The 20,285-nt window shown below is 43.5% G+C and overlaps 1 protein-coding gene across 4 annotated transcripts in view; it reads left to right on the forward strand.

The window, feature by feature from the left end:
* Positions 1-1,095: 1,095 nt before the first annotated feature.
* The window catches only part of CDH13 (cadherin 13), a 789,423-nt gene continuing 770,233 nt past the window's right edge, over positions 1,096-20,285 (forward strand). For all 4 annotated transcript variants that reach the window (XM_073308069.1, XM_073308070.1, XM_073308071.1 and 1 more), the window contains exon 1: positions 1,096-1,233. In XM_073308069.1, the coding sequence (XP_073164170.1) occupies positions 1,189-1,233 (45 nt within the window). In that variant the 5' untranslated portion in view covers positions 1,096-1,188. The remainder of the gene's footprint in view (positions 1,234-20,285) is intronic.

A 20,285-nucleotide genomic window follows, 5' to 3' on the forward strand; every position in this document is an offset into this window, starting at 1 on the left:
CATCTCTGAGTGGTCTATGGGTAAGCAGCTAGGGTAAGAGCATGCATTGGGAATGCTGCAAAATCATGTCCCTTTCTGCAGGAAGCTCCTGCTGATGCTGAGGAACATGGGAAATAGCTAGCAGCAGAAACACCAGGGACACTGAGATTTTTAGAGCCATTGAGGAGTTAGTGGTGGGGAGGCGGCCGGAGGTGGCAGTGAGACAAGAGTGGGGAGGAAGGGATGTCAGGATTACAGGTACAAAACCACCTGGAGATTACATGGTGGGGATAAAGAAATTGGATGCATCTGAGGGGGCAGAAATAGGGGAAAACTGTGCAAAGGAGACACTAAATTTGTGGTTGGGGCCCCACCTGCGTAATGTTACATTGCTAATTATAACATAATAATTTAACTAACCCCCCCACCATTTGATTCTTATAATATCAGATCCTTTTCCAAACAAGAAAAGTTCCCATAATTGAAGGACACAGACTTGAGAAACTTAGTCCTAGATTCAAGTTCATTGAGTCGAAAGCCAGTCCGCCCATTACCTGAGCAGTTAATAAAATCTATCGCCCTATGATGGATTTTTTTTCTTGCAGGCTAGAATTGATCTGTCCTTGTTGTGATTTGTGAGATGGAGGGAAAACACAAAATATAATCAGGATTTCTGCTGCACTGAAAAACTCCACTATATGGCTTTTCCAGGGCTTGCAAGTAACTAAAGCTGCAGCGGTCATTTTTTTGATTTATTGAAAATAAAGCACACCTTATTAACATTTTAATAAAGAGAATCTCTTTGCCCCGGTGCTCTGAGTTGCTGTTATTTCCCCCTGTGCAATTCCATTCTCTGAAAGAGCAAAATACTAATGAAATCCATAAAGCATGATTTGTAAGACTGAAACTAAACACACAAATTCACCAAAGCCAAATGCTTTCTAAAGGTGCTGTGTTTGTGAGAGGTGCTTGCCCAATATGTGTGATGCAAAATGGGGATGCTTTGTGAAGAAATCATCCTTGTAAAGCTATTGGTTCTGGTCATCAGACTCTATCCAATGCTTTAGTGATGATGCTGCTGATCTATTTGGGAAGTTGGCTGGCTCTCAAGGCAGAGTCTCTTCTCAAAGGCTGTTTCACAGTGAAAATATGCTCAGTGCAGCCGAGTGCATGAATGAAAAAGCCTCCGGTATCTTCTAGTCTGGCAAAATGCAGCACAAAACTCAACTTACTCTGTCCTTTCTACTATCCCAGGTAAGAAATGGGATGTTTTTTTTTTCTTGCTTTCATTCATCTTCTCTCTTCTGCATTTGGATTTGGAAGTATTTGTGATTCAGGTCTGATTTCGGAGTCATTAGACATTGCTTGAATTACTGTTGAAGGACGCAAGCTCTCTGTTATAAGGCAGTTGCCAAGAATGTAGAATCTCGAACCTCCCTGACTTACAGTTACAACGAATTTGCTCTGCGATATGTAATAATGTTTCCCTTTTAGGGGGAGTGTGTGTGTGTGTGTGTGTGTGTGATCTTTGAAGTGTATTCAGCAGCAGCAGCAATATTTTGTCATATCAAATCCTGCAACTTTGATATGCCTCTTTCCTCTGTGGCTTGTGCCGCTTAGAAGGGTCTGTTAGCTCACCTTATTTATTGCTTTTTAGAAAAAAGATGTGGAGGGAAAAAAAAAATCAAAGCATGCAGAAGCTCCCCCCTCCACCCTCTTGACATGTATAGTACTCGATGTGAGTGACTTGCTATGTAGCCTTTCCTCTTATTAACTGTAATAGATCCCCTCTGCCAGAAAGCAGAAAAAAACACCCAGCCTTGAAACCCAGGGGGCTGCTCCAGTCCTGCTGCTTCTGTCACTCAAAGCAGAGGAACTAGCTGGGTTCTTCCTTCTCTCTACCTTTGGTTTCTTTCCCCCTCCCCCCCGATATCCCCTTTATACGTTTAGTTTTGAAAGCACCGTGTGATGTCTGAGGTTTCTTTATTGCTGTCCGGTGTGAAACACTTATATATTTTGTCCTAGTAGCTCTGTAAACTCCCACTGAGGGAAAGCATCGTCGGCTCCCCTTGGGATAAAAGTTAATTCCTTTTTGACTTGGGGCTTGAACAGCTTTGTTAACCCGTAGGAGCCCGGAGCGTTCTGGACTGCTAATGCTTGGGAGGCTGAGTCTCTGTGTGCATCTGCAGTCTCTAAACGGATTTGAAGCTTCCTTTTACAGACTGAGGGAGAATGGTGCGGGCTCGTGCAGGGGAAGCTTTGCTGCCGAGGGGAGGCATGCCAAGGGTCTGTGAGCAGAAGGCAGCTGGATGAATGGAGTGCATGTGGGCTGTGGCTCAAGAGTGGGCATGCTTGGCTGCTAGTGCAACCTGCCTGTGGGTGGCTGGTGAAAGTATGGTACAGAGTGCGAATTGGTGTCTTGAGGGAGTGGATGGGTGGGTTCGACTGCCTGTGCACTAAGAATAGTCCCCCTTAAAGGGAGCAACAGAAAAAGAGGGATGGTGCAGAGTCTGGTTCTCTATAAGTTGTGGGTAAATGCTGCTGTTCTAGGTCACGTCCCTGGGGCCCAGATACTGCAGTGATGGGACCATTAGGATTGCACACGCTGGGGATGTGTATATGGGAGGCCACATAAACAGAGCTAGCAGCATAGACTGAGGCTCTATGGGCTGCCTGGGTGGGCATGAAAATGGGCAGGGGGCCAGGCGAGCTGAGCTGCTAGCTGAGGCAGCACATATGGGAGAATGGGCATGCTGCTGCCTGCGACTGGCATGGCCTGAGGCTCTGGGACTGGCTGGCAGTGCCCGCATGGGCATCAGGTTGGAGAAGCTGCAAGAATGGGCTGAGATTCAAGGGCTGGCTGCAACTGAACATGCAGGCAGCTGGGCAAGGTCAGCTGCCAACAAAGGCTGAAGCATGGAGAGAACAGGTGCCAACCAGAGGGGGTGCGGTCTGGGAACACCCAACGCCACAGTGGGAACCTGGCGCATGTACTAAGCTGACCTCCTCACCCAAGACTTGAGGACTGCCATCTCCACTGCATTTCATCCTGCTTTCTCCGTGACTTCAGGCTCTTTTCCATCTTATGGGTTTTTCAATGCATCAAATTAGTCAGCTCAGGCTTCTGGTCTTATTCAAACATTCCTCTTTTGTCAAGAAGCAACAGGAAGGCACCCTTTCAATCACACTCCACCAATGGCCTGTTGAAAAAGCAGCTTGCATTTTAGAGTTGGCCAAGCACTTCATAGTCTATTAGTGCCCAATCCTGCAAGGTGCTGAACACCTGATCCTGCAAACCGCTTTAGCACGTGCTTGACTTTAAGCATGCAAGTAGCCCCACTGAAGTCACTGGGGCTGCTCACATGCTTACGTTAGTAGCTGCTTAAGTGATTGGCTGAGTTGGGGCCAGAGTGTTGAGCATAATGCAGGACTGAGTTCTTAGTGTTTCATAATGCCCAGTGTTGAAGGTTGTTCAAACTGTGATCCATCCTCTCTTATCAGGATGGGAAGATTTAGCAGGCAGTCTACTTAGTGATTTTTTTTTAAATGTACTTGATTAAAAAAACAACCACCACAGAATGTCAGCAAGTGAATTCATTAGGAAATCAGTTCAATTGGTAATAGGAAAGTGTACATAAATAAACCTGTTTTGTTGAATATAGTCAGGGTAAAATGTTAATTGTTGGTGAGACACAGACGGGGGGAGGGCAAAGGGGAATTATTCAAAAGCTGTACAGCTATCCTCTTAGACTCAATGCGCACACAGAACTTTCATGTGACAGGAGGAGTAAACAGAAGAATGGGAGAAACAACATATTAAACAAATGTAGCCATCTGGCAGTGGTAGTGTTTGTTACACATATTTGTTAGGTGTTTTTTTTCTCCTCCCAGCAGTAGCAACAGCTACTTCTGTAACCTCATGCTAGTGGAACTAGCAAAAATCAATCCTGATAAGCTGATTTCTAAATAATAAACATCAGTAAATGCAATACTTTTTGGGGACAGTGGAGGAAAAGCATAATTCACTTTCAAAACAACAAGGGATACATTTGGGGTAGGGAAAACAAAGCAAATCTATACTCTGCAGAGTACATTACCGGCCATGAGAATATTAAATGTGCAGAGATGAAAGTTTTATATTTTTATTTTTTCAGGTCAAAAGTAATTAATAAAAGAAAATCAGTCTTTTAAAACAGAAACTGACATTTTTAAATAGTCAGTGGTTGACAAGTGCAGGCTAAAAGCCAATTTTCCAGACATTATACTGTCATCCTCATTGGGCAAGTGTACTTTATGAGTTGGTTTGTTTGGTGAGGGTTAACCTATATTAGGAAGCTGATTGATCACTGGATTTTAATTTGCTACCCAAAAGACTTAGTCTACTTGATGGGATTGTTTTACTGTCATTTATGTCTTTCATAATTTGATAGAGGAAGTCTGTTCTTCAGTATCTCAGTCTGAGTGGCTAAGGAGGACATATTCTTGGGAGCCCATCAGTTCATGGTAATCTTTAAGATTTTGCAGGGATACGTGCACTGTACAATTTAATCAATCTGAAGCTGACAGTGAAAATTTGGAAGGTTTGCTGGTAACTTGCATCTGTGCATTTAATCATAAAAATTACAATAGGGAGTAAATACCTATAGATCTCTAAATAGTTCTCCTTTCATAGAAAACTTAATTGCATACAAAAGTTTTATTTGTAGGAAAATATAATTCTTCAAAGGGGTTGCTTTGGCATGTCTATGTACTACATTGAAATATGGACAATTGAATCCAAGTTTATCATCAATTTGAAACTAATAGAACCATCAAATGGCTGTCAGTAGGCTATATAGATAATTGTTCTGCTATAGCTTACAATATAAGGAAGCTACAGTGTTTGAGAATTTTTGGAATCAGTGTGATATCTGCATGTATTGTTATCAGTTAGTTATCAATATATATATTGAATAGCTAGTTCCAGAACACATCCTTCATACATACACACCAATACAGGTGTAAGAATTATTCAGCTGTCCTTTATTTTTCAAATTTCTCCAGAAGAGGGCTCCATGCACAGCATGAAAGTTAAAAGTAATATCTGAAAAGCACTGGAAGTTTAGCAGCTGCAGGAAAAAGAAGAATCTCATTCGCACATAGAAACTCTGTTGAAATAACTTTGAAGATTTTGCTCAAGTTTTAGTCTCCTTCCTTCTTGTCTTATTATTGCATCTGATTTGATGGCACAATTAGGGTTACTTATAATATCAGAGGCCTACATAGAGAAATGTATGTATCGTGTAGTTGTAATTGGGACTTTAACCCTGAATTACTCGCTGAGTACTTTACTTTTGCATGCTATAGCACAATAATGATTGGACAATTTTCTTCAAATGTCGCTTTATAAAAAGGCCTTGTTCTTCCATGCCAAATGTTATCTGGATTATTTTTTTTAAATCAGTGGAGTTGTACCTGCTTATATGTGTTGTGAACTTGACCCAGGGGGAGAACACCCCTGCTTCTGTGGACAGCGCCAACGAATCTTTAACATCTCACTCAGAGAATGGTACCTCAAAATAATACAGTGCCTTGTAGCATCATGCTGTGGCACTGGTTTAATACTGGCTCAGATGGAAGCATGCCCCCTGCTGAATCATCAATGATGCTACCTGCAGCAACTCTGGGTTTTGCTTAGAGGTCCCTTGCACAGGATCTGACCAGACCCAACAATTCTGGCCATGTGAGATCTGAAATAATCACAGGCAGAAATGGTGTGGCAGTTGATAATCGAAATGCTGCTACAATGTTATCTGCAGTGTCGTAAATGGCACAGCTGTAGCAGAGCACAGAAAATATTGCTGGATCATACTTTCCTTCTCTGCAAGATGTATGAGATATATCTAGTTTATTCAAGGGTTTAGTGGCATGGATAAGACGATGAAATTAGTTTTCACCTAAGTCCTATTGTGCATAGCGCTTTTGGTGTGGCAAACAACAGGTGACTTTACAACCTCTCACTGCATAATGAATATTGGAGTAATTTTGATTTGTCAAATAAGAAACAAAATGCATTGGAAAGGAGTCTCTAGTGACTTCTGCCCCACGGAAGCAACAGGAGCTTTTAATGTTGTGCAGATAGGTACAGGAACAGGGCCAGCCCACAACATTTTGGCACCTGAGACAGGGAGCTCAAATGACGCCCCCACGCCCACTTGCTTGGGCCAAAACTTTGAAAGGTCTCAATTCTGCCTTCTTCCTGTTCTTCTCCTCTCATGGTACTGCTCTGTTACCTACCCCAATAAAGGAGAACTAACAACTTAAAACGCCTTGTTCAAAAAAGTAACCCTTAACTTTCAAACGTCTGAACAGCAAATGTAACTTTTCTTGTCTGCAAAGTAAACACTGGCATTTTTATCTGTTTGAATAGTCAAAGTGATGCTTTCCCTGCCTTCTTGGTTGCAAAGATTTGAACTGCTTCCTGCTGAAGGCCCACAGGCCAGCTCATGCTCTATTGAGGTGGTTGCAAGGCCGACCAGCCTCTCCTGTGTCATTGTCGAGCGTAGATGTGTTTTTATTAACTTCAGCTTGGAGAAGCTGTGTTCTCCACTAGCAACGGTGACAGGAAGTGTTAGAAGTATGCACAGAGCAACAAAAGCATTTGGAAAGAGGGTGGTCATCTTATTTGTGCACATATATTCCAGAACAGCCTTTGGAGTTGATCCTGCAGAAATGTATCTTGAAAGGGCTTTCAGTTCATCACCTAAATCACTCACATCAATATCGTGCATGTCACCATGTATCAACACTGTTTCTAGCGCCCTGCATTGCTGGTGTAGGTCTTCTTCAGGTATAGTGAGGAGTTTTGGAATATCATACAACATCCCAGATATACTGCTGTGTTCCTTGAGCTGCATGAAACGTTCTTCAACTGACTGTACTGAACAATCTAGCACCTGGTTAAAGAATTCAACTTTGAATTGTTTTTTGGGGTCTCTTATGGGATTATCCTGTACCTCGTAATCAAAATGTCTTCTTCTTCGGTGACTCTTGTATTCTTGAATGGGTGGGAAAATAGCTTCAGTGTGAAGTTCCTCTGCCAACTTCTGTGCACTCCTCAGAACGTTTTGAAATCCCTCATCTGACCGGTAAGACTGTAGGTATGACTTTGCTTTGTCCAGTTGTTCCATTGCTCCAGATATATCCAGGTCAACACCCTGGAGTCTTTTGCTTACAACATTTATTTCAAACAGTATGTCATGCAACAACACTAAGCCACACAGAAATTTGAAGTTATGTATATGTCTGGTGATTCCATTTCCCTCTGCCACTGTTCTCCCATGAACAGTTCCTGTGATAGCATTATCCTCCATAATGGCAACTATGGCATCATCTATCTTCCCAATTTGGTGTTTGATAGGCTTTATTATTGCCTCCACTCGACTTTCCCATCGTGTGGCACTCAGTGGTTTCAGTGTCAGAGAGGATTTTCCCACATGTTGCTTCAAAATTTGCCATTGATGAGTTGAAGCAGAGAAAAATACATTGATGCTTTGAATTACATAAAAAAATTCAGCAGCCTCACTAGAAGTTGATGCTGCATCACTGACTACCAAGTTCAATGAATGAGAACTGCATGGGACAAAAAAAGCTCGAGGGTTTAACTCTTGGATCTGTGTCTGCACTCCTCTGTTCTTTCCTCTCATGTTGCCACCATTATCGTAGCCCTGACCTCTCATGACAGTTGTCGCAATTCCCATATCTTCCAGCTTTTTAAGAAGCACATTTGTCATACCAGCTCCTGTAGTATCATCAATGTCAATAAATTCTAGAAAATGCTCTCTAACAGTCACCATTGCAGGGACATTTTCACTAGGGTCTCTTTTTGTTGCAAAACGCACCATTAAAGTCATTTGTTCCATATGGCTGATGTCAGGTGTGCAGTCCAGAATAACAGAGTAATATCTTGTTGACTTCAGATCTGCCACAATCTTCTGTTTGACTTTTCAAAAAAAGAAAAGGAGTACTTGTGGCACCTTAGAGACTAACCAATTTATTTGAGCATGAGCTTTCGTGAGCTACAGCTCACTTCATTGGATGCATACCGTGGAAACTGCAGAAGACATTATATACACACAGAGATCATGAAACAATACCTCCTCCCACCCCACTGTCCTGCTGGTAATAGCTTATCTAAAGTGACCATCAAGTTGGGCCATTTCCAGCACAAATCCAGGTTTTCTCACCCTCCACCCCCCCACACACAAACTCACTCTCCTGCTGGTAATAGCCCATCCGAAGTGACAACTCTCTTCACTTTTGTTGCCAGTAACGGTATGATCTCATTTTGAATTGTTTTTCCAAGGTAGTGGTGTGTGTACATTTCTTGGGTGGTGACGACTCTTAGATGCTCCTGGAGTTCAGCATCAAACTCAGCCGTCAGCGCCACAATTTTAAGGAAGTTTCCATTGTTTGGCACATACAGCTGATCTGAAGTGCCACACAGTGCTAGGTTTTGGGTAGCAAGCATTCTCACAATGGCAATGAGCCTTTTCAGAACATTTTGCCAGTAAAGAGACTCTTATGCAATCTTCTCTTGATGCTGATCATCTATGGTGGCCTTTAACCTTAGTCTTATTTCAAGCTCTTTCCACCTATGGAATGCGCTCTGGTGATTTGCTGCCTTCTCATGGCATGCCAGATTTCTAGCCAGATTCTTCCAGTCCTTTGTTCCTTTAGAACCCAATGTGGCTGGAATATTAGACTGGAAGAGTTTGCAACAAAAACAGTATGCAGCATTCTGGGTTTTTGAGTACATAAGCCATGGCTCTCCACTTTGTCATCATTGGGGATTTCACGCCAGTAATGGGTTGGATGGAAATGTCTATTTTCATTGTCTTTGGGGAACATGAAGTTTTTCACTTGCTGTGGTCCATGCAGTACAAGGAAGTCCCTCAGGCTACTGCTCAATTGGTGCACAGTCCTGGATCATCTAGACTGAAGGAACTAAACTCAGCAGCAGCTGTTTCTTGCGCCTCCACCACTCTCTTCTCTGATCTACACTTTTCTTCAGGAATGTGCATGGTTACATCCATTTGAGATGGAGATATGGATGCTGCAGTAGCTGCCAGGTCACCTGCACTCTGACTAACTGGAAGATCAGGCATCTCCTCACCACTCACATCCTCACTGGGACCGGAAGGCTCACCGTGAACATTTGTGTCTATGTATCTCAGGAGAGCTCCTTCCTGCTTAGATAGAAAAGCTTCCTTTGCTTTCTTTCTTTTTCTGAATGCTGCCCCAGAGGGGCGTTTTCTTCTTTCACTCAGGGCTGCTGTTCTGTGCCAGCTATAGTGGCTCTCCACACTCAGTGGAAGGGGACAAATAAGCAGGCTGGTAGCAGGGCCTGAGGGAGGGGAGCTATCAGCGTCTTAAGGGCCCAACTGGCTCCTACTATTTCAGCTGACTGCCTGTTCTCCTCAAGTGGGCTCAGGGAAGCAGCAGGAAACAGGACGCTCCCTGCGAAGCTGGTGTTAATCAGTCCAGGCTCCTGGGGGTGCTAGAGAGGTACATAAGAGGCTCCTCCTCCTCTCTCTCCCTGCAGCTGCTGCTGCTTTCTGTTATTCCCTCTGACCTTTTCTCCTGCCTGCCAGTTCTGTCTCTTGTGCCCTCCTTCCTCCTGCACAGCACTCCCCCATCTCTGTGCATCTCGAGCAGAGAATCCAGATGCACCAGCAGCAGCATTCACGACTTTCTACACTCTGGGTCCTAGTGGTGCCCCGCACAGTCTGGCACCTGAGGCGGCCGCCTCAGTTCGCCTCATGGTAAGGCCAGCCCTGTACAGGAGTGTCTATAACTACCCAAACAAGTTGGCTCTCTTCCTTCTAACATGTGAAGACAGAGGAAGAAAACAGAGGTGTGATGGTATAATCTTTCCCCCTGTCAAGGGACTGATTTTTTTCATTTATGCATTTCTTGTCTTCAGCAGCTGGAGGCAACCCTCTTGTGGTCAGGATTTTGGCTTCAGGCCTTAGAACTGTTAGGCCAGCGTGAGACATGTGTGTTTTTCTTAAGGGTTCTTTCCCTAGGCTAGGATTTGAAGCAGAAATGCTAGGATAATAGCTTTCCTCTTCTGATTTCCTCCACCCCCACTTCACCATGATAAATGCCAGTGGCCAAATTCTCTTTTCATTTACATCACTGCAACTCCAGTTAACACAATGTGTCACCTGTGCAACTAAGAGGGGAACTCGTTCCTAAGCATATAGTTAGCTGTCCAGTGGTCTGATTTCAGGGCACTTTAGTTGTCCTTCCACCATAATGTTGTTAGTGGATAGAGGTCATAGGACACTAGATGCCACATAAAAAGAACGTAATTACAAGATTGTTGGTTCCCTTGTTAGGCACCAAATTCTGTTCTGTTCCATGAAGCACCATTGATTGACCATGTCATCAGACTTTAGTCTACTGTTGAGATAATAGCGTAGACTTGTGGTATGGATTGTGTTATCTCTTCTAGCAAAAGGATCTGATTGCTCAGAAAACCTTATTCCTTTTCTTGTGGAGTGAACTCATGTCCCCCATTACCATATCAAATATTCAATTCTATTTTGCACTATTAATTTTCTTAGAAACAGTCCTCAGAACAGCTTTAAGAGGTTTCAAATAGGGTGAGGCATTAAAGTGGGGGGTGGAGAAATTATTTTGAACTCTAAGGGTATGTGAGAGATACCTGCTGGCAAGCATGAGCAGAGAGAGAAATTAGATTTCTTAAAGCTTTTAGCTGTTTATTATGGAAAAAGAATGATCATGCTAGTTCTGGTGAGGACTTGGAAAGCTGGAAACTAGTGGCCCCAGTCCTGCAAGTTCTCCTACGTAGATAAATCCCATTGATGTGGGACCTGCGCAAGAGGAGAGATCGGGCATTGTGGAACAACTTACAGGATTGGGGGTCTTTATATTGTAATGTTCAGCTGTTTGTATTATGCATGAATAAAAAGGCAATTTACTGAAATTGTGGAAAATATCAGGCTGGCTGATTTATACACAATTACCCTTTGCTTTACATCACCTTTGCATAATTTAAACATGTCAGAAGGGATTTTGATCAAACTTTCAGAATACAAAAGACCTCTCTGAGGTGGAGGATATTGAGCCCCCAGGGGAATTTTTACAAATGTTACGAGTGCATGAAAATTCAGTGTCCTGATGTCACCTTAACTAGAGCTTTCACTACCATGAAAATCACTGTCCACATGCGTGGGGCCAAGATTCTCTGATGGTGAAACTGGCATAGATCTACTGAGGAGCTATGCGACCGTGCATCAGCGAGAATCTGGCTCATTGTATATAAATGTACATTGCTGGCTAAAATGACACACGCGGGGAATGCTGTAGAGTTCAAGACTTACTGTTTGTCAAGCTTGCTTTTTCCCCCTCAGCAGACTGATGATTTCAACTTTCCCAGTGTACAACAGCAATCTTTGAAATGCAATAGTTGCACACATAGAGTCCCAGAGTCTAGCATTAGTAAGTTTCCCCAGAAGAAATGGGGCTCTTGAGCAGCATTCTCACGCCAGCTTGAGCAGGACCAGTGTCTTTCCTGGATCTGAATGCTTCCCCTCCTGCCTCATGAGACAAACTTAACAATTTTCCCAGAGGCAGCCCCTCTAGATGGCCCTAAGGAACACATTTTATCAAATGATAAAATAAACTATGGGAACTAAGATCCTTTTGAATCATGCACCACTATATCTGGAGCTCTGAAAGCTGGACATATCACGGCTGTTTCACTGATGAAGCAGGAAATCCTAAGCATCTGTGTCTAAGTAAATGGGACAGGCTCAGCCATCAGGATTTGACAGGCATTTCCCATCAAATTACATTTGTTATTTCCATGGCTGGGGTTTTGCTGAGTCAAAAACCTGGAAGTTCAGAGGAGCCGCATAATGAGAAATGGGGACCTTTTTGACTCTTCTGCCCAGTGTGGTCCAAATTTTCAGCTGTAGTTTTGGTTGATTTGGCTAGACTACTAGCCAAATGTAACCACGGTTAGCTGCTTGCAGAGACAGAATCTGTGGCCTTACATGTGTCAAAAGAGACACAGGTGGCACCTGCTGAAACAGGTCCTCCTTGAAATTTACATATGTGAGGAAAAAGGGAGGGATTGACGGCTGTGGCTAAAGTAAATGGATAAGATTTGTGAAACAGGCATCTGTCTGTCTAGGGGGACATTTATATCACAATAGTACCAGAGGGCTGGATAGTGTGTGGGTCCGAGTGGCTTTTCTCTCTTCCTAAAATGTCTTGTGTTCTCATAATTGATGTACTGATGGAACTAGCTGATGCTCTGAACTCCATAAACTCTGCCTTTTGAATACCAAGAGCCTTATTAACCTGTCAATGTATAGATTTTGGTGTTTTGAATACAAAAACTCCCAGGGCTGGATTCTACCACCCTTTATACATTTTCAGTAGTACCTTACTAGGGAGTAAGATGCTCCTCGGGGTTAGCAAGGGTGTCAGAATGAACCCTAATAATGATCATAAATAAGGGGATGTATATCTGAAATGCTTCTGTTACGAGATGGATAGTGGTCTGACATGCTCTTAGTTTGCTGTGCTAAATCTCTATTTTATGCTGCTGTTCTAATCATGACACTTTAATAATAACAACAGTAAAGGAAAAGAGCAGAACAATCTTTAGTTTTAAATCCACTTACTCTATTTGTGGGATGTGTTCAGTCGACTAACAACATAGGAATTTCAATATTCTGCACAGTAGGGATATTGATTATTGCAGTGTGTCAAAGAGAGGCAGCCTTTCAGGTATCACTTTCATAGCCACCCTCGTTATATCCGGAACAGGGTGGGGGCAGACAGCTATGATCTGCGAATAAGCTGTTATTTAGTGGAGGTGACTTTCAGCATCACATGTTTCTTAAACTTAGCAACAACCATTTCTGTTAATGATGCTGGGCCAGATTCTCAGCTGGTGTAACATGGGATTACTCCATTGACTACACTGTCATTAACGGAGCAATACCAATTTACCCCAGCTGAGACGCTTGGCCACTGTGTTTACAAAGTGCAATTACTATCAACATTACATATTTCCACTATGCATCTACTGGCGTACTTATATGGCTCCTATTACCATGCTATCTGAGCACCTTGCAAACAACAATGAATGTATCCTCACTTCCATAAAATAAATGCTGCGAGGTGACGGGCAACATTATTCTGAAGTGGGAGACTGTCTTCGCCATCTGCCTGTTCCATTGACTTTAGCACTATTATATTAGTTGACTAATGATGTAGGCTGCTGTCGTTTTTACTTCCGGATGTTGATTCAGTAGTGACAGTTCATTGTACTGACCAAAGATTACTTCTGATTGACTGAAGCCCAGAATAAATTCCCTTTCTAGGTCAATCAGAAGCTAGTTAAGGTCCTAATTTTTTTAAAAGTCTGCTATGCTTTTTAAAAAATATAATCAGTCCTGATTGGCCAAAGTATTACCCATTCAGTTGATGCCATTTTGCATTTGGTTTACAGTAGGAGCTATTAACAAGGGAACTCTTCCTTGTCATTACCGCACAGATACCCTAGAGATCTGCTATTCTAGGTATAAGCAAACTAATGTGATAACCTAAATGATATCTGAGTGTAAGTGAGTTGCCCAAGGCCACTGAAGGTGTCTGTCACAGCTGGGATTAGCACTCAAATTCAAGGACCCTTTTTGTAGTTAGTTTGTGGACTGGCATGGAAAATTCAGAGCTAAAGATTTTAGAATGGCCACTTTAAATGTTTATCTCTTCCTATGCCTGATGTGTGTTTCAGATGAGGATTCAGTTTGCTTGCATTTGCTTCTCAAAAGTTTTATTTTGTGCCTTTTTTCCTCCTTTCAAATACATATAACCTGTTTCTTAATTACTGTTAATGGGAGCTAAACACATGCATTAATTACGAATGGCTGAACCAGTCTGGATAAAGTAGAGACTGACTTGATTCTTTGCCTAGAGCTCAAGTTGAACCCAATCCAAGCTGTTCTTCTGGCTTTTATTCTTCACTAGTTTTCATTTTTGTGTATCTCTGCACTTATGGGTTCCAGAGAGGATCTGAAGTGGATGTGCCAATATACAGCAAGAGAAGCTGCCCTTGTGTTATCTCCAGCCTGACTGGAAGCCAGAAGCATCAGAAATCATCTTTAAATTTTCTGCCTCATTTTGCAGGCCACAGGAAGGTCAGAGAGTTCTTCTGTGTGTTTATCAACACTAAACCTCTAAATCTATCTCCATCACTCCTAACAACTGACGAACTGACCTGTTTGCAAGGAATAATTCATCCCGTGTATGTGTCAGGTGGGGATAGACTTGACCAAAAGTCCATTGAAGTCAGTAGAAGGACTTTCACTGACTTCCTTGAGGTTTGGCTTTGGCTTTGGCTCTGGCTCAGACCCTATGTTTGGAATGTATTGCTATTTTACTTGGAAGATGAGTTCTCCGTACAGCAAGAAAAACAGATATATTGGAGGAAAGTCAGATTCTCCTAGTACGTTGTACAGCTATTAGTTATTTTTCATATCTAACCTGCAGATTTGCTAGAATTACTTCAGTGTCAAATAATAGTATTTTGCTAATGTGGCTGGCAAATCTGACCTTTGGTTCACAAATACAAATCACAGTGATTTAATCTCGTGCTTTTCTGTCTTGTTTTTGATTGTAACTGTGATCAAAATGCTATTTGCTAATATTTGAAGACTTTTTTTCCTGTTACCACAGACACCAGCAGCTTTGCAAGGAGAAAAGTGAGTACAGATTTCATGGGAGTCGCTCTCGTTTTCTTTGGGAAGTATAGACGTTAGAGATGGTTCCCCAACTAAAGCCTGAGTCCAAATACCCAGGAACTTTGGAAAGTTCAGATCTGAGCCTTGTGGCTCAAACTCACCTTTTTTATTTTTTCCCAAACTATTCTAGCATTTTGGCTGCACCTACAGTAAAGTGGATTTTGCAGGCAATCTCCAGACTTTGTGCTAAGTCTTGTGACTATACCAGGGATCGGCAACCTTTGGCACGCGCCCTGCCAGGGTAAGCCCCTGGTGGGCCAGGCCGGTTTGTTTACCTGCCGTGTCCACAGGTTCGGCTGTGGGAAGTGGGGGCCAGCACATCCCTCGGCCCGCGCCAGTTCCTGCAGCCCCCATTGGTCTGGGATGGCAAACCATGGCCAGTGGGAGCCGCAATCAGCCAAACCTGTGGACGTGGCAGGTAAACAAATCAACCCGGCCCGCCAGGGGGCTTACCTTGGCGGGCTGCGTGCCAAAGGTTGCTGATCCCTGGACTATACCATTAACAGTTTAAAGTTCTTGAGCTCCTGAAAAGTCAAGAGTACCAATATAGTAATTTAGTAGTAATTTTCTTGTTGACATAGTTGTTGAATATACGTTCCTTTTCTTGTGTTGACATGGGAATATGAGAAAGAAGATCAAACTCCTACACACCAAATCGGAAAGGAGAAAGCAAGAAAACAAAGTAGAATTGAATGCCTTGTAATTTTGGTGAGGCCACTGGCAGGTGGGAAAATAGCCCTTTTCATCCTTGCTGGACCTCACTGTTGCATATTGAGATGGGAGTACAGGATGCAATCTGGCCCTGATGTATGTGAATTAATACAGGTAAATCCCAGTGAAACAAGCAGGGAATCTACCTTATGTGTTTACACTAACAGATTCATTTCACTTGTGCTGGGAGTAGATCCAAATCTGAACTTGAGTTTGCAATGAGAAACGTCAGTGCATTATCCCAGCGATTTTACGTGCAAGCATCAGTGCACTGAGGGATGATAGTTTATAAGGGATAAAATGTCCCGCCTCTATCTGTTCCCTAGCTTCCAACATTTATTAACTGCCCAGTGAAGGAATGTACTTTTTTCACTTCTATATATTATGGTTTGGTGTTTTTCATTACCATTTGCTCTATGTATTAATGGACAATATTTATCTCTGCCTGCTGCTTTGAAACCTTTGTGTGCATGGGCATAAATCTCACCCTAGCAATGCTTCGGAGAACTTGTTGCAATTGCAGAGGAAATAAGCTCCCTGCAGGGCAGGGACGCAGGGAGTGGAGGAGAGAACAGGAAAGGACAAGCTGGGGATAGGATAAGAAGCTAAATCAGACTTCACTGAGAAAGGGGGTGGTGGAGCTTGCAGTTCCTTTAATGCTGTGTGCCCCCATCTGTCAGTCACTAGCCGGGGGGTCTCTGGCTTGCTGTGGCGAGACCATCACTAGCCCACCCAAGAGACTATCGGGCAGTGGCATGCTTTTGTGCCACACAGAGCACGTATGATAAATAGATATAACCCTGGTGGAAGTGAAAAGTGGGGAAAGGACCAGAGCCAGTTGGGAGATCATAGTCTTTGGGAGCTGGGTTCTCAAGAGGGGAGCAGACCTACTGGTCCGTGATGCAAGGTACAGTGGGCATTTTAAGGTGGTTGAAGTGAAAAGCAGATTATTTTAGAGTTGTGTAGTGGGTCTGCTTTGAGTCTGGGCCTGAAGGCCCCATTTGTGTGTCCTGTACCCAGTAACTTCACTTGTAAATCAGTCCTTCACCTAATCCACTTCCCTTCCTTGGCTGCTATTTCTGAAAGGCCAGCTTAAAGCTCAAAGAGGAGAAATTGGAAAAGATATCTGGCTTTTGGCAAGCTGAGCACTGTGACTGCCTCTCTTCAAGGCTTTTAGTTTTGTCCGGAGTTGGGCTGTATTAAAAACAAATTAAAATCAAGGCATGCAACTTGTAAACTATTAATTTGCTTTTGAGACTGAGGTTTTTGCAGTATTTGCTTGTGACTCATCTGATTCATCTTGCAGTGCTAGAGTTTAAGTGCCAATAAAAGAGAGAGAACACAGCAGAGCTCAAATATATTTGACCTTTTCTACTATTGCCAAGAAACAACTGAAATATTGGTTAGTCACATGAACCATCGCAGTTTATCCTGTAGAGAGATCTACAAATGAGGCGCCGTTCCTTAGAATTTCTGTCAAAGAGACTGGGTAGCACAGGGGACCGGTGATAAGGAGATACTGGGCCCAGCCTCCACTGCTTTGCTCTTTGGGTCATCATACAAACATTCAGATTTGTGTGTTACACCCATTGTGTGTAAATGGCCCAACAAACTACAAGGTGGTCTGACTCTGCTTTCTCCAGGTCACTGGTTGGAATGTAGTTCAGGACCACAGTGTCCAAGAGACATTACCAGTTCATGGTTGTGCTTGTGATGGGTCTTGGTCCATTTGCTAATGGATGGGCACTGGGGGACTGAATCTCAAATATAATCTCTACCGCAACTGGTTTCATGGATCAGTAGTATCAATACGGAGGCAAAGGCCTTGTCTGTAGGGACTATTCTTTCTATGGCGCTTGTGCTGACTTCACCTATAGGGTTGTGTGTTAAATGGATGTAAAGGAATGTGAGGTTTGTAGGACAAAAAATGCAACTACAGATTCCACCCCCCCCCCCCAAGTTGTCTCTTTCCAAGCTCCTTCATCCTGTTCTAACATCTTAGAAAGCAGAAGCAAAAGGACACAGCACATCTCTTGCTGCACGCTGCATTTTGTGCCAGGCTAGATGCAATGTCGTGCAGCGAACTCTCTGTGTATAGAGTGAATTTCCCCTCTCCTGCACAAAGCCAGAACATGCTTTCTGTGTCCAAGGGGCTGGGGGAAGGGATGCGCCCATCTCTCAGCCCTTCCACAGTTGCTGTTCCAGGCTATGTACTGAAAGAGAGACTGCTGCCCTTCTGAGGTTTTAGGTACAGGAGTTGTGTAACTGGGAATCCTTAGCCTCCCCTTGGCTCAGTCTTCCCTCTGTGTGCTGGCCTACTCGAGGCCAGTGCAGAGGAAAAGAAGAACCCCACCAATTCCGGGGCAGCTACTCTCCTTACGTCTCTAGAGGTGAGTGAATTTCACCAATGGTGAATCTGAAACAATTCACTTAAATAAGGAGAGTGTGTCCTTTCATCTCCTCCCACCAGTAGTTCATGGCTTCTCAACAGTTTGGGAAGGTAGCAACATTAGTGGCCAGAAACTAATCCCCCATTCTTTTTATTCTATGTTTAGACTCCTTAGAAATGGGATTGATACTGCCAATGCTAGGCATTCAAAAACCAAACCAAACAACCCCCCCCCCCAAACCATGAGTCAAGCTCCCAAATATCCTGAGATTGGCTTAAAATCATGATCAAATAAAAACCCAGACACAATCAACATGGGGTCCTTTTCTTTGCCTTCTGGGTTTTGCACCTTTAGGGGTTATGCTTTCAAGCTCTTTTCTGTAACTATCACTCCCCACAAACTTTTTTCTAAATGACAGCTGAGATTGTCACCTCGCCACCAATTATCTCAAGCATTGGCAACACTTGGTCTTACTCAAGAGATTGCCCCTGGACCAAGACCTTTTTCACTTGGTAGCAGAATGCAGCATTTCCTTCGTTTGCATCACTTCCCCACCAATCTGAATGTACTTTTTCCCCCACCACTTGGAATTTCCATATTTTGGGTCAACCATTCCTTGTCACCAGCTATAATGTAAAACCTGTGGAGGCTTCCTGGCAGAGAGGGTTGATGTACTGGGACCAAACACTCCTGCAGTGTATTCATCTCTGCAAGCTTCCAAGAGACTTAAATATGAAGGCAGTCAATTCCGATCACTGTACTCCAGGAAGGAAGCACCTCTGCATACAGACTGTTGAAACTCTGAGCAGCGTTTCCCTTTGCTCCACTGTCCTCTTCCAGGCTTCATCCTGCATTCTGTCTCATTTGATCTTTTTCCCTTTTAGCTACAGCCTGCATTGCAGTATGAGATACAGGAGGTCTGACTCTTACACCACCAGCATTGCATAAAGAGAACTAGTGTGAGAACGTCCTAAACTTGTTTTCTCTCTTTATAACCTCATCCTCCTTGAGCAACTTGATTTTTTGGGAGTATTTACCGAAGTGCTGTCAACAAATTTTCTTCAGGGCCGCAGCGCTAGACACACTTCTTTTTTTGCAGCATACAGCGTTTACTTCCAAGCTGTTAGTGATTCATTAGCTTACAGTTCCAGAAATCTTTTCCAAGGGGATCACTCATCTCCCTAGGGGTGGCAGAGATATTTTCAGGCCGGCTATGCAATGTTATGGGAATGTTTTGAAACTTGCCTGGCTCACATCATGTGGCAGTGACCGTGCCAAAAGCTGCCAATTCGATAAAGTGTTGAACATAGATTCCATGGGAGGTGCCCTGCGATATTCATAGACATAAGCAAATAATAGTTCATCCTGACTCTTGAAAGATTGACTGTGCTTTGAAAGAATTAGCCTCTCCCTGGCTATAAGGAATATTCACCTACTTACTTGACGTTACAGAATGTGACAGTAATACATAAGGAGCCACACAGAAATAAGCAGCTCTTGTAGGAGCCACTAAGAACCATCCCCTTTTACCAATGTGGCTTAGCACCCTGTAGGCTAATGGTGTGATTCTTAAAGGAGCAGCTGCAGTCCTGTGGACAAGTCATGCACCAGAACCCCATTGTGTTAGGTGTGGTACAAACACAGAATGAAAAGCTGGTCTCCGCCCCCGAGGCATTTTACATCTAAGAGTTTGTCTACACAATGGGGTAACATGCCTTACATGGGTGTGAGTTCTAGCCCTGGTCTACACTAGGACTTTAGGTCAAATTTAGCAGCGTTAAATCGATGTAAACCTGCACCCGTCCACACGATGAAGCCCTTCATTTCGACTTAAAGGGCTCTTAAAATCGATTTCCTTACTCCACCCCTGACAAGTGGATTAGCACTTAAATTGGCCTTGTGGGGTCGAATTTGGGGTACTGTGGACACAATTTGATACTATTGGCCTCCGGGGGCTATTCCAGAGTGCTCCATTGTGACCGCTCTGGACAGCACTCTCAACTCAGAAGCACTGCCCAGGTAGACAGGAAAAGAACCGCAAACTTTTGAATCTCATTTCCTGTTTGGCCAGCCTGGCAAGCTGCAGGTGACCATGCAGAGCTCATCAGCAGAGGTGACCATGCAGAGCTCATCAGCAGAGGTGACCATGATGGAGTCCCAGAATCGCAAAAGAGCTCCAGCATGGACCGAACGGGAGGTACAGGATCTGATCACTGTATGGGGAGAGGAATCCGTGCTATCAGAACTCCGTTCCAGTTTTCGAAATGCCAAAACCTTTGTCAAAATCTCCCAGGGCATGAAGGACAGAGGCCATAACAGGGACCCGAAGCAGTGCCGCGTGAAACTTAAGGAGCTGAGACAAGCCTACCAGAAAACCAGA

The sequence above is a fragment of the Lepidochelys kempii genome, chromosome 12 (genome assembly GCF_965140265.1).
Source record: "Lepidochelys kempii isolate rLepKem1 chromosome 12, rLepKem1.hap2, whole genome shotgun sequence".
Taxonomy (NCBI): domain Eukaryota; kingdom Metazoa; phylum Chordata; order Testudines; family Cheloniidae; genus Lepidochelys; species Lepidochelys kempii.